A 15549-nucleotide genomic window follows, 5' to 3' on the forward strand; every position below is an offset into this window, starting at 1 on the left:
AAAAAAAAAACCAAAAAAAAAAACCACCAGAATACCCCTACTGATTAATGGGAATGTAGCATTGGCTTTCCTGAGAAATTTAATGCTGTTCCTTTCCTTTGTACTTTTTAATTGGTCTTCAAGGGTGACTACATTTGTGGGGTACCTTTGAGTATTCCTCTTCTATGCAGAGATATTCATGATGGGACAAGGCTAAGAGAATTGAACACATATGTGAAGCCACCAAAAAAATGAAAATCAAATCACTGCCCTTGTGCGATCTCAGTAACTTGTAATACGGTTGCAGTACTTACCCTCAGGGTGTACACAATGTTTATTATGTGGCTTTGAACAAATGATTCTGCTCGTTCATCATAAGATAAAGTTTGGCTGAGTGAGGACAAAGATCTTAGGAACATCAGCTTCTCAAATTCATCCTGAATTTGTAGAGAAATGATAAAAAACGTAAGCATATAATTCCATTTCATAATTGCAAAGGGCTCTTGGAAAACTACACAGGATATTTTTAACATTTGACATTTCATTTATGCCAATAACCGTCTTTCATAAGACATGAACGAACTCGAGTGGAATTTCAGTGGAATTCCTGGTTCACTGCCTCTTCTTGTTTTGGGACCTCATTTCACTTCCCAGATGGTTTAATAATTGCTCCATAATGGTTTTCCTTCTCTACCTATCACATATAGTGCTATGTGATTAAACATCTTAAGAGTCACCTCTGATGCTCTTTTTAAAATTATTGTTTTATTTTTATAGATTTTTTAAACAAATTCTCATGTTATATTGGTTTGCTTAAACAGTTCTGATGTTCTCTTGATGTCATAGAAGATTCACTGAGTCTATGACATTTTCTATTAAAATACAAGCTGTGATTAAAAGAATAAAATTATTTTCTATGTTAACGTTCTCTTTTTCTGATTGTAAACTCATATCTACTTATCTTAGGATATTTTAAAAAAAGAAATGTTGAAAGAAAGAAAGAAAGAAAGTCACCCAGGTTTGCAACTCGGAGGCCATTTCTCCCCCTCTGGCCGAGGTGGCACATGTTTTCTGCAGAACAAGAACTTGCCTTTAGGGCCCCTCTGCTTTTGACCAGGATCAGTACAGCAATCCAACACTGCCTTTTCCTGTTTTGCTTTTGATCTCTTCCAATCCTCTATCCTAGTTATCATCTAATTTGTCTTACTAAAATGCAAATTTAACAAATGACTGAATGGAAAACCAACTGCCTGGTAAACATTCACTCAAAGCACATACACATATACAAAGAGTGAAGAAAAACAAAAGGAAATGCAAATGTGAGTGAGTAATCTCCTATCTAAAATTTCTGAACAGAAGACAGGACTCTTTCCTGTGTGACCCTAGCCTAATCCTGCAAGTTCAGCTCCTGTGTGGTCCTATGGCATTCTGAGCTCTAGCTAAATTAACTTTCATACTTGTAATGATTTCCCTAGATTTATGCTGCCCTTTTCACTTCTGAGGCTTTGTTGCTTGCTGACTTCTCTGCACTTTTTCCTCTTCTCGCTTACCATCTAAATTCTTCATGCCCTTTAAGGCTTTGCACAGGCATTTTTCTCCTTTGAGAAGCTGTCCCTGCTTCCCCTGAAGCAGAGTCAGGTTCCTTTCCTAAATGTATTAATGAATCACCGGAGGACGTGTTATCATGGCTTTTATGAGCCTCTGATAGAATTACTTTCTAACTGTTATATTTCCCCACTTGGCTATGGATTACAGTTGTGGCAGCAGTCTAAGCCCTTTTTTAAAATTACCTTTTATGAGAAATTCTTTATGAAACTCTGTTGACATGAAATATAAATAACAGTCCGGTCAAAAGGGAATACCAACACTTTGGCTTCGGGCATTCTATTTTAACTTTTTGTTGACATATATATAAAATTTTACAAATTTTCATTAAAATAATGCACTTGGGTAAGCAGGAAGGAAATAATATGACCTGTTTTCCCCACCAGAAATTTCCCTCATTCTTCCTTTAGTGTAAGTAGCACCAGCAAGAAATCAAAAGGCAAATTGCATAAGGTCTGCTAGCAGGGACCTCTCTGGAGTACGGAAGAGCAAGGATGTCACTCAGGACAGTAAAGTGCATCTAATCCAGGTCCTGGATTCCTTGCTATGTATCAGAGAGCTGGACAATAACTAAAGATGACAGAAAAGGGATCACTACCTTTAAGATGTGGTGCTGGAGAAGAGTGTTGAACATACCATGGACTTCCAGGAGAACAAACAGGTTTGTCCTGGATAGAGTGAAACCAGGCTGCTACCTGGAGGCAAGAAATCTGAAGTTTCATCTCACATATTTTGGGCATGTGGCCAGGATGGACCAGTCCTTGGAGAGGGACATCATGCAAGGAGGGGTAGAGGGACAGTGCAGGAGAGGAAGACCCAGGATGAGATGGACTGACTTGGTGACTGGAGAAATGGGATTAGGTCTGTTGGAGCTGATGAGATTGGCTCAGGATAGGACAGGGTTCAGAGCTAATGTACATAGGGTCACTATGAGTCTCAGGTGATTTGATGGCACATAACAAAAAGAAGACGTATAATACAGAAAAGTTAACTCTTTTTTGGGGGGTGCATATTTCTATGAAATTTAACACACGAACAGATATATATTGAGTGGCCAACCAAAAGGTCAGTGGTTTGGATCCACCAGATGCTCTGTGAGAGATGGGCAGTCTCTTGTAAAGATTTACAGCACGGGAATCCTGATGGAGGGTTGCCAAGAGACAGAATCAATTTCATGGCTGTGGGTAAGGTTGTGGTTTGCTATCCATGCATGTAACCACCGTGACAGTCAGCACATAGAAGGACCCAACATCTTCAAAACCTTCCTTATGCTGTTCCTTTATGCTCAGTCCTCTCCCTATCCCTAACTCCCAGGAACATCTAATCTGTTCTCTATCTATATAGTTTCATCTTTTTAAAAAAAATCCCTATTCCTGGAGGGGAAAAGTAAGGGTAGGGAGGAAAGCGTGCAACAATGAATGAACGAAAACCCAACTTTTCTGTATACCTTTGTTAAAATTATAATAAAATAAAATAAAAATAAAGAAAATTTCCTATAACTGAAGTCTGTACTTTTGTGCCTGGCCTTGTTCACTCAGCAAAATGCCTGTGAAATTCATTCAAGTTGTTGTAGGTGTATAAACAGTTCACTGCTTTAACTATTGAATGGTATAATCTTTGGTTCAGCAATACCATACCTAAGCATTTACTCTAAGGACATTATCTGAGGGGTGCCTGAAAAAATTCATTTGTAAGAACTCTGTGAGAAAACTATATAATGAAAAATTGGGGAAAAAACCTAAATGGCTAACAACAGGGTTGTTGTTGTTGTTAAGTGCTGTCAAGTATGATTCTTAGTGATATTATGAACCGCAGATCTGTCCTACCCTGTGCCGTTCTTATCATCACTGCTACAGTCACTGTGTCAGCCCATCTTGTTGAGGGTCTTCCTCTCTTTCATTGACCCTTCATCTTTCCAAGCATGATGTCCTTTTTCATGGAACAGCGTCTCCTAACAACATGTCCACAGTATGTAAAATGAAACTTCAACTTCCATGATACATCTTCAAGGATATGAACATGTATGGCTAAGCATAATTGATAACAGTGCATCTAAATTCCAAAATCAATCTCCATAATAGTCTATGTGTTTCCTACTGCCAAGGGGGCCCTTTAGAGTAGTGAGAGAAGACCTTCACCCTGAAACCCACAGCGTCCCTTTTCAGCAGGAAGTAGCTAAGAGAATGCGCCATCCCCTTTTCCTTATGAATCAGGGTGAAGTCTCTCTCAGGGAGGAGAGATAGGGAATGGCAAGGGACACACCGACAAAGGAGATTAATCAGAACTAGCTTTGACAAGCACTGTGGCAATAGGACAATTAAAACAGACATGGGGGGGGAAAGAAGAACGAACTGGGGAGGAGGGTGGAGAAAACAGTGCAACAATGAATGAATGAAAACCCAAAATCTCTGTAAATGTTCATTAAGACTAATAAAATTTAATAATAATAATAAAAAGAAACTTCACCATCCTTGCACCCAAGAAGCACTCTGGCTGCATTAAGACATATGTGTAACAGGGTGGTGGTTAAAGAAATTGGAATATTAATTTCCTTATGTACTACTTTTTAGTATCCTTAGAAAAAAGATCAAAATTCTTACCCTGGTTTTCAAGCCCGTCTCATCAGTCTCATCTTGCACTACTCTGCCTATTCAACCCCATGATTTAAACATACTGGACTCTTTGAGTTCCTTAAACAAGCTGTGGTCCTTTCTGCCACAGGCTGTTTAAAATACTTCTAGAACACCCTCCCCAGTTCGAACTTCTCCTATTCTCGCGTATTTATTTTTTCCTATCTGAGCTCAAGGGTGCATCTTCAGAGATGCCTTCCCTTCCATCCAGATGAAGTCTAGCTCTTTTGATATGCGGTCTTACAAAAGGAAGGAAAAAAATGAATATTCACCTAACAATGTAGCTATGCGATACTGTGTAAACAGGATCATGAAGCACAATTGTTAATCTAGACCTAGAAAGTTATTTTCTCTATACAAATGAATGTGTGTATTTATATATATATATTTCCATGCATTTAACGCACAGAAAAAGAAGGCTGAAACTATACCAAAATCTTAACAGGTGTTATCTCCAAAGAGATTATAAGATGTCATTTTTCTTTTAAATTTTATTTTCGTGTGTGTGTGTGTGTGTGTGTGTGTGTGTGTTCGTGTGTGTACTGTCAGATCAGATCTGACTGGTACAGGAAGAGATTGTTCCTTCTCCAGCAGAGCATCTGGTGGATTTGAACCGTGTACCTCTTAGACTTGCAGTACACCTTCTTGCCACTAGGCCACAAGAGCTCGCCATAAGATGTCATGTTTTTAACATGTCATTTTTATCATGGTTTTCTGTTATTTTATGACTTTAAATATTTTTAATCTTGTAAAAATTATTTGCAAAAGAAATAAGTGGACAGTATGTGTTCAAATGGAGGGATAAGTTGGATAACTTGCACAGATTGCTTGTGCTCACCTTCAGCTCTCCATTAAAAAACTCCTTCACAGATCCGATGAGCCTCTCAATGGTGGCCTCACCCAGGGTTATCTGGTAGGTCGGGCTGAAGTTCTCTGTGTCCTGAGGGGGTTCAGTGATGTCAGAGATGTCCGAGTCTAATATCAGAAAAAAGCCACCAGATGAAGCCTTTAAAGTGTGTAGTTAGAACGCTGGACATCAGAAGGAGAGATCCCAGTCTCACATTTACCACATCTCCGCCTCTCCTCAATGGCAAACTAAATACTGTCTCAGAGTCTCCTCACCTTTACAACTGAGCTGGAGCAGGATGGTTAAGAGTATGGCTTTTAAATCTCAGTTGAAGGCTGGTTTGAATCCTGAACCTATAATTTATTAGCTGTATGACCATATTAGTTTTCCTCCTAGAGCCTTATTTTCCTTACCAATAAAATGAAGAGCCACTCAACTCAAAGTATAATTACAAGAATTCAAAGAGATAATGCATGCAATATTAGCTCAGTATTTAGTACATAATAAGCACTTAACAAACGGTAGATATTATTCATGTTAACAACTCTATGGCTCTACAGTAACAAAAGCTTTGACAGCCCTAGCAGTTCCTAACTGAAAACCACCCTCTCCATTGGCTGCAATTAGTACTGTGGTATCTCCTTCTCAATTCTGGGACTAGATTTGCTTAAGGGTGCAGGTTCCGTTGTCAGATGGCTCAGATCCTGCCTCTTTTCTCTACAGAACTTGACACTTGCTCTTTTCTTTGTCTATTTCTTTAGTTCCAAAATCCAGATGATAATAGCATCTACATTATTTGGCTGAAACAGAGCTAGTACTTAGAAGTGACAGTAAATAAATGCTATTTACTTTGTTTAAAATTTACAATTTGCTTCAATTCCTTTTTTCATTGAGACTCAGTGATTTATAGTGACACCATTTTCCCCTCATAACTTTTAATTGTGATTTGGATGAAAGTTTACAAAACAAATTGGTTTTCCATTTAACAATTTCTCTGCATTTGGTTTTGGGACACTGACTGCAATCTCCACAATGGAACTGCACTTTCCCCAATTCCTCTCTGTGTTTATCATATCCATTCTTCCTTTTTTCCTGTCCCTTCCTGGCTTCTAAGCATTATCCCTGGGCAAATTCTGCCTTTGCTATCTCATATAGTTGATTGTTTTAAGAAATGTGGATCTTTCTGGTGATAACATTTACTTTATAGGCCTGTCTACTATTTGTCTGAAAGTCAAACAATGGAGATGGATTCAGTTCTAGATTTCTTTTTTAAAAAATTTTATTCTTTTTTGTGCGTATCGTCAAATCAGATCTGACTGGTACAAGAGGAGATTGCCACTCCTCCTTTAGCAGAGCATCTGGTGGATTTGAACAGTGTACCTCTGGAATTGCAGTGCAGCTTCTTGCCATTAGGCCACCAGAGTTCCCCAACATTTCTATGACAGCATGTTCCTGTGTGTGTGTGTGTGTTTGTTTTTAAATTTTTTTATTTTTATTTTTATTATTTTTGTGTGGGCGTACCGTCAAATCAGATCTGACTGGTACAGGAGGAGCTTGCCCCTCCTTCCACGGCAGAGCATCTCGTGGATTTGAACCATGCGCCTCTGGGATTGTAGTTGCAGTTCCTTGCCACTAGGCCACCAGAGCTCCCCTAGCATGTTCCTTTTTATGTATCACTATATCCTTACCTGCTGTATTTTTCCAGTATAAAATCCATTATTCTTACAAGCCTTGGATTTTTATTTGTCTATCATCTTTACATGTCTATCATCTGAAGGTTTCTACCACTCTGCTTTTGTGCTCTCCAATGATAACCTTTTCTGAAGATTCTCCTCAAGTCTCTACCACATTTTTTTTCAACCACTAAGTTCAATAACGGAACCCATGTTCTTCTTTATACAGGTTGTTCCATCTGCCAGCATAATTTTTCTTGCTCTTAGCTCCCTTTGCCTAGCTAATTCCTACTTTTCAGTCTCAGCTCTAAAATCCCTTCCCTGAATCTGCTCTCTTTGCTCATCTTGAATAAATATCCTTCTAGCTCTACTGGAGCTAAGAGAGCTCTGGTGGCCTAGTGGCCTAGCTATGCTGCAATCCTGAAGGCACATGGTTCGAGGCCATAAGCTGCTCCGCAGGAGAAGGATGGGCAATCTCCTCCCAACTGCCTCTGAAAACCTGCCAGAGGGTCAGCTATGGGTTGGTTCTGACTCTACTGTATACAACAAGAAGCTCTTGTGGACCTCTGCCCACTGTACATTTTACACTCAGTTCCAAATGCCTCCTTATCAACAGGTAGCTTATATCTGTTCTATTCACTAGGTCAATGCTTAAGACATGGTTGGTGCTGTTATTGTTAGGTGCCGAGTCCCCTGCAACACATAGTGTCCCTATGTACAATAGCTCTGAAGCCTGCCCTGCCCTGAGCCAGTCTCACTGACTCCAACACATCTACCCTTATTGTCCCAGTTACTGTATCAATCCATCTTATTTTGGGTCTTTGTCTCCTGCACTGTCCCTCCACCCTTGTGAGCATGATATCCTTCTCCAAGGGCCGGTCCCTCTTGTTCATGTGCCCAAAGTATGTGAGACGGAGCTTCAAAATCCTGGCTTCCAAGGTGAAACTTGGTTTCACGCTCTCCAAGACAGAAATATTTATTTTCTTGGCAGTCCATGGGATGTTCAAGAATTCAATAACTATCTGTGGATGAGTATATGAAGAAATAAACACCGTTCCTCAAATAACCCAAAATCTCTCCTGTTTCATGTACACATGCTGCTCTTTGTCTTTGCATTTCTCACTCTACTTGCCTTTTACATCCTTGATGCCTCCTTCAACTTTAACTGGCATTGCCTCAGACAAGTGTCCTCTGATTACTTATAGGTAATTCCTTAAAGTAGATTCCAGTCTCATTTACTGTTGTGTCATATATTTCTTTCATAGTGCTTATCACAAACTGTAATTATTTTTGGCTTACACTTTTTGTCTCCGTTTCACACTACAATGAAAGTTCTGTAAGCGAAAGGACTGTGTTGTTCACTGTTGAATGCCTAGTATCTGATTCTCAATAAATGAATTATAATTTTGGAATTCAATGTGAGTCTCACCTCCTGCATCATCTAACAACTTTGTGAGCCCATACTCACCTTTCTCCTTCTAGCAATCCCTTCTAGGGGAGGAGAGACCATCCTGAAGTATCTGCTGACTGACTGTTACAGGACCAATTTTAGTTTCTGTATGTATGCAGCCTATCTTAACTCTGCAAATCACATTCCAAGGTTCTGAAGTCTGGAACCAGAATCACCGTCAGAGTTCAGCCAAGGGCTGATTACCTGGCAAATACAAAATCAATACCTCCTAGCTTAACCTAGAAAACAATTCCCTTCTCTTTATTCCTTTTTTTTTTTTAAATTCCTTTCCCCTTTTCACCTGTAAGCTCAAGACTACTTGGTTCTTTCTTAGTATCTTCTAAGTTGCTCAGAAGAAAATCCACACTGCCTGAGTCATTGTCAGAAGCACAAGGGATCACTACTTCTTCCCGGTTACAGGCCCTAGGATTGAAAAGAGGGTGGGGAAAATGAGTTGACTTCTGCCTAGAATCACTCACATTCCTTCTTACTTGGCTTGCTGTGCCAACTCTCTTTTTATTTGAAGCACCCTACAGAAGTAAGCTTGATTTAACTTTCTTCTTTTCCTCCTTCTGCTTTCAAAAATAAATGTTACCTGAAAAATACTCACACATATGTACACAAGGGAACATATGTAAGGATGTTTTCCTGCAGCAATAAGCCTGGAAAAAATACAAATTGTTATTGTCACATACTATTAAGTTGGAATTGACTAAGAGCTGACCCTCTAGTGGGCTTTCAGAGGAGTAAATTGCACAGGAATTGATTGCCCATCTTTCTCCAACGGAGCAACTGGGGCTTCAAATCGCGTACCCTTGGGTTGGCAGGGCAATGCCTTACCACTAAGCTACCACCAGCGTTCCCACAATATGGGAGTAAAACCATCAACAGGAGAATTAAAAAAATGCACTAATATCACACTGTTTGCCTCTCACAGTGTCTCTGTAGGATAGAGTAGAAATGCCCCACTGGATGGAAATAGACTGCCTCCTCCAGAGAGAGCAACTGGTGGATTTGAATCACCAGCCTTATGGTTAGCAGCTGAACATGTTAACCACAGCACCATCAGAAGTTCTAGAAAGGGAATAGGGAAACAAGTTTTGGTATGGATTTATCTGGGTTAGTAACACAACTTGCTCTGTGTGAACTATACCACCAAAGCTCCTTGGAATAGATCTGAATCCTGTAGTACACACGGAATGGCAAAAATGCAGGTCTAGATTTGGAAAGAATGCTGCAATAAACTATTTGGTTAAAGAAAGTTGCAGTGTTAACACATTCAGTGTGATACCAATTACAGAGTCATATAAAAAGTCCTAAAGGACACACACCAAAACCACCAATTAGTGCTTATCTCTAGAGGGCGGGGAGACTGGGAAGTGTAACAGGTCAGTGGCTTTCTCCTTTAAAGAGAATGTTTTTCTTTCAGTTTCATTGACTGTGCAAAGGCATTTGACTGCATGAATCACAACAAATTGAGGCTAATCTTGAGAAGAATGGGAATCCCAGAATACATAACTGTGTTCATCAGAAACATTTACATAGATCAGGAAGCAGTAGTCAGAAGAGAGCAGGGAGATACTGCATGATTCAGGATCAGGAATGGTGTGTGTCAGGGATGCATCTTATCGCCATATCTTTTCAATATATATGCAGATCATTCAGGAGGCTGGGCTTTAATATGAGGAGAAATGTGGTCTCAGGGTTGGAGGAAGATTCTGTGTTATGCAGATGACACAACCTTGCTTGCTGAAACTTAAAAGGACATGAGGTTTTCGCTGCAGAAGGTCAAGGACTGCAGTCTTCAATATGAATTGAAGCTCAACATCAAGAAAATAAAGATTTTTCACAACTCGGCCAATTGTCAGTTTCACGACACATGGTGAAGAGACTGAGGTTGTTAACAATTTCAGTGTGTGTTTGGCTCTACAATCAATACACCTGGCATCAGCAGTCTGGAAATCAACAGATGAACTGCATGGGGAAAGTCTGATGTCAAGTACCGAAGTGCAACAATATCAGTCTGTTAACTAAGGTACACCTAATCCAGGCCATGGTCTTCACAATTACTTGCTATGTATCAGAGAGCTGGACAATAAGAATGATAAAAGGATTGATGCCTTTGAGTTCTGATGCTGGAGAAGAGTGTAAACATACCGTGGACTGCCAAATAGGTCTGTCCTAGAGAGGGTGAAACCAGGCTGCTCCTTGGAGCCAAGGATTTTGAAGTTCCATCTCACATATTTTGGGCACATGGCCAGGAGGGACCAATACTTGAAGAGGGACATCAAGCTTTGAAGGGTGGAGGGAATGCACAGGAAGGGTAGACCCTGGATGAGATGAATTGACTCAGTGACTGGAGAAATGGATTAGGTCTATTGGAGCTGATGGGATTAGCTCAGGATAGGGCAGAGTTCAGAGCTGTCCTATATAGGGTCATTATGAGTCTCAGGTCACTGAGGGCATATAACAACAACAACACAACAAACTCTTTTTTTAATTTTTATTTTATTATTTTATGTGTGTGTACCATCAAATCAGATCTGCTTGGTACAGGAGGAGGATATTGCCCCTCCTTCTTCAGCACAGCATCTGGTGGATTCGAACCACGCACCTCTGGGATTGCAGTGCAGCTTCTTGCCACTAGGCCACCAGAGCTCCCCTTACACAACAAACTCTTATCAGATATTGTTGTTGCATACCATTGGGTTGGAACCAACCCATAAGTGATACTCATTGGGTTTTCAGAAGCAGTTAATTTCATGGTAGGAGATTGCCCATACAATTTATAAATATTTTCTTTTATTTTATAGGTTGTCTTTTTATTTTCTTTTGAAAATGTCTTACACAAAAGTATTTAATTTTTATTGAGTACAATTTATTTTTTCTGTTGCTCATGCTTTTGGTATCAAACCTACAAATCCATTATCATTCTGAAAATATAAAGATTCACCTCTGTTTTATTCTAATACTTTTATGTGTTTTTAAACATTTTTTAATATTGGTTTTAATAGTCTTATTTGATTTTCACATGTTTATGAATTTTCCACTTTTTCTTCTGGTATTGATTTCTAGTTTCATTTCATTATGATCAGAAAATGAACTTTACATTATTTTAGTCCTTTTAAATGTAATGAGAATTCCTTTATGGAAAATTTACATGTTCCATGTGCAGCTGAGAGGCATGACCCAGACAATGTTCCAAGCATAGTTCCACTGTCCATGTCCTTACTAAGAATCAACATGGAAGAAGTCTAGAGTGCTGAACTCTAGCCACCAGAACTGTGAGAAAAGAAATCTCTGTCCTTAGGTCTTTTGTTATAGCAGCGCTGTTGTTGTTGTTGCGTATCACTGAGTTGGAAGTGATCGAGAGCTGGCCCTCTGGCAGGTTTTCAGAGTCAGTTAATCACACAGGAAGAGACTGTCCATCCGTCTCCCGTGGAGCAGCTGGTAGTTTGAACTGCCGACTTTTGGGATTGCAGCACAGCTTCTTGCCACTAGGCCAACAGAAGAGCTCCCTTAATAGCATTTCTAGGAGCAAATTATATTAAACATCTGACTTGTTAAATTGCTGAAGACTTATCAATTGTGAGACAGTGTGAGCCAGCTCCAGCACTCTGACATTTCCCCCCCTTTTCATAGAATTGGAAGTAAAAATTCCAAATCAGGACTATGTAATAGAACTTTCTATGATAATAGAAAAGTTCTATAGTTTTGTGTAGCAATATACTGTTGTTGTTGTTTGGTGCTGTCGAGTCATAGACGACTCATAGCGACCCTATGAACGAACGGCCTGAGCACTGTTTGTGCATAGAGTTTCGAGAGGCAAGCCATTTCAGAAGTGGATGCTGCTCCTGCTTCCAGGCTTGATTCAGTCGGGAAGCTCCAGCAAACACTGTCCACCATGGGTACCTATTACCACGATTGGCACATCACTGTAACAGGCTTCAGCATCACAGCAACACGAGTTACCTCTGTACAGCAACGCACAGACCAGTGCTATACCAACTAGAAGAATGCTTGACAGGAAAACAATTTGAACCTGCGACCCTCAGGCCCTTTGGGCTTAGGCTGCCTCCTGCCTGAAGCCCCAAGGCCAAAGCTGGCTTGTCTCGCTCCTGGGGACACAGCAAACCTGCACACCAAACACATGCCTGGAAAAGCACTTGACTCCAAAAGCTGTAGCAATACTAGCCACATGAAATATGGCTATTACAACCAAGCAAGTAATTTCTAAATGTACATTAAATTTTTAATATCAAAATATAGTTAATGGCTATCATATTGAATAAGGTGGTTTTTCACACAGAACTAAGCCTTCTCTTCTTGACGATAACAAGCTACTACTTTGTAATTTCATAGTAGTTAAAAGTAAATAATCAGAAATCAGACTTTCTGTGTAGATGGTGCCGAAGGTGAAGTAGGAAGACCTTGCTCCTCCTGAAACTGAAGCCAAAGCAAAGGCATTAAAGGCCAAGAAGGTAATCCTGAAGGTCATCCACACCCACACACAAAAAAGAAGATCCAGCTGCAATCCTGAAGGCGAGCAGTTTGAATCCTCCAGAGGCTCTGCTGGAGAAGGAGGGGCAATCTCCTGGAGAAGGAGATCCTACTGTGCCAGTAGGATCAAATTTGATGGTACACAATAAAAAAAAAAAAAGAAAAGAAGATCCAAATGTTACCCACCTTCCGGCAAGCTTAAGAAGATGAGACTCTAAAGGCAGCCCAAATACTCCCTGAAGAACGCCCCCAGGAGAAACAGGCTTGACCATTATGCCATCAAGTTTCCCCTGGCCACTGAGTCAGCCAAGAGGATAACAAGACACTTGTGGTTCATTGTGGATGATTTGGTGCTTGTTGGCTGTATAGGCAAACAAGCTGTAAATAAGCTCTATGACATTTGTGTGTCCAAGGCCAACACCTTGATTAGTCCTGATGGAGAGATGAGGGCCTATATTGGTCTTGCTCTTGACTATTATGCTTTGGATGCTGCCAATAACATTGGGATCATCTAAACTGAGTCCAGCCGTCTAATTCTAAACATACATTTTCCTCACCATTATAAAAAAAAAAAAAAGACTTAAGTAGAAATTAGACTGTGTGGATTTAAATTCTTTCATTTATTTTTCTTTAAAACAGGAATATAACTGCATACACCTCACATGGGGGTTGCCATGTGTGGAAAGTGCTCAATAGCAATGGATATAAATCAAAGAGAGGTTTTAAGTAGTAAAGAAAATAACTTCTAAATAGCGTATATTGTAAACGGTCAGTAATTGTAGTTATTATTACTGAGTTCTTAGATGAGTCACTTCCACTTTTCTGCTTATTATTTTTGATTGTCAATCAGGCCAATAAGACTTTGACAGTTATCGTAAGGAATCGGAGTCCACGCAAACGCTAATTCGGATAAAATGCCACTCACAGGTCTGTTATTGGCAACCGGAATTATGATCTTTGGAGTTAACTGCCATAATTTTTTAAAGGGGGGGAAGAAAAATTCCTTCAAACATAGCGCCCCTTTTCCCAATTGGACCCTTTCCACGCCTTTAAAATCGGCCGGGCTGCAGGGAGACGAATGAGTGACAGCGCTACGGGCCAACCGATGGGGTTAGCCAATCAGACGCGGACCCGTTTTGGGTCCTTCGTCCAATCGCTACGCCCCACCGCCGGGAACAAGACCGCGGCAAGGTGGTGGGTTCCATGTAGGCCCAAGCGCGGGGGGGAGGCGCATGGGCCTGAACGCGGGGAGCACAGGGCCCTGTGCGCTTGAGACCTGAAATTCGGGGCGTGGTTGCTGAAAACTGCGGACACGCGGGGACCGCGAGGACACTGACCTCTGCCTGGAGTCCATCTTGTCGCGCGAGGTCTGCCGCGAGTCCCTGGCGTCCCCTGCAGCCTGCTCGTGGAGCCACTTTTCTGAGCGGAAGTCAGCCTGCGGCTCTGGCACTGGTGGGACCTGCTGCTCGGAGGAATGGCGTCGCCGGGTGAGGCGTTGCGCATGGCTTGCCGACGGGGTCCCGCGGCCCGTACGCTTTGGGGAACGGGCCCTAGGCCGCAGAAGGCTACTGCCTGCCGTTTGGGGGGCGGTCAGGCGTGATCCCCTTCCCCTGTGGGGTGGGGGCATGAGCTCTGGCCTTGGAGGTGGCGGGTCTCGCCGAGGGCTGCTGGCCTGGGCGGGAGTGTCCGCAACCACTGGAGGGGACTTGAGGGGCTTGTAACGTGTGGCTACGGGTCCCTGCGAGGCCCAGCCCGGGAGCGGAGGGAGTCGCCGTGGGGTTAAAGGCCCAGTTAATCCCACACCTGCCTTCCCTCATTCATTTGATTCCCTGGCATCCTTACACTTCCTCTTTGGACCTCAGTTTACTTATCTGTAAAAAAGGCAAGACAAATCACTCGTCCTTCTCAATGATCTGCTTTCAAACTTGTAGTCTGTCGCGTGTTGATTCTGTTACCAGCGCAGTTTATTTAACTTCTGTAAAATGGGCTGGCTGCAGTATCTACTTTAGTTGATGTTAAATGGGACCCTTCTGTGCAGAATTTAAAACAGGTCACGGCACGAAGTAAGCCCTTTATTAAGTTCTTTTTACTTCCCTGTTAACTGAATGTCCATTGTGCCTGGTCAAAGCTCTTGGAGTCTCTGTCCAGCTTAGGGAAGTGTGTGCTATGGAATGTCATAAAAGAGACATGACTTGACCAAGTTAATGAGTTCGTGGCTTGCTCCTTCATTATTTGTGAAATCAAAAAATAGTGTAAGGGCTAAAAACAGACTTAGGTCAAATTGCCTGTAGTTTGATTCTCAGGAACGGTAGGGCAAGTAACTGCTTCAACAGTCTCAGTGTTTTGGTGTGTAAAATGCAGACAATAGCTACTTCCTTTGTGTATTGTGAGACCTTTCATGCAAGGTATTTAGCATAGTATAGACATAACTGATGTGTAATAAAGTCTGCTGTTAGAGACCTCTCTACAGTACTGAAGAGCAACAATGTCAGTCTGGAGACTAAGGTGTGACTGATACAGGCCATGGTCTTTGCAATCAATTACTATGCATCAGAGAGCTGGACAGTGACAAAGGAGGATAGAAGAAGTGATGCCTTTAAACAGTGGTGTTAGGGAAGAGTGTTGAAGATACCATAGACTGCTAAGAGAATGAACAGGTTCGCCCTGAGAGGATGAAGCCAGGCTGCTCCTTGGAGGCAAGGATTCTGAAGCTTCGTCTGACATACTTTGGACATGTTGCAAGGAAGAACCAGTCCTTGCAGAGGGACTTCATGCTTGGGAGGGTGGAGGGACAGTTTAGGAGAGGAAGATCCTCTATGAAATCAGTTGATTCAGTGTCTGGGGTAATGGGAGTAGGTGTGTTGG

At 41.4% G+C, this 15549-nt stretch overlaps 1 protein-coding gene across 2 annotated transcripts in view; it reads left to right on the forward strand.

Annotated features, from left to right (window-relative positions):
* The first annotated feature begins 13960 nt into the window (after window positions 1-13960).
* The window catches only part of RPN2 (ribophorin II), a 55300-nt gene continuing 53711 nt past the window's right edge, over window positions 13961-15549 (forward strand). The window contains exon 1 of one of the 2 annotated variants that reach the window (XM_006881507.1): window positions 13961-14171. In XM_006881507.1, the coding sequence (XP_006881569.1) occupies window positions 14159-14171 (13 nt within the window). In that variant the 5' untranslated portion in view covers window positions 13961-14158. The remainder of the gene's footprint in view (window positions 14172-15549) is intronic. The other variant, XM_006881506.1, reaches the window with a different exon arrangement.

This window comes from Elephantulus edwardii, unplaced genomic scaffold, assembly GCF_000299155.1.
Source record: "Elephantulus edwardii isolate Elephantulus edwardi_28Jun2011 unplaced genomic scaffold, EleEdw1.0 scaffold00015, whole genome shotgun sequence".
In the NCBI taxonomy this organism is placed as follows: domain Eukaryota; kingdom Metazoa; phylum Chordata; class Mammalia; order Macroscelidea; family Macroscelididae; genus Elephantulus; species Elephantulus edwardii.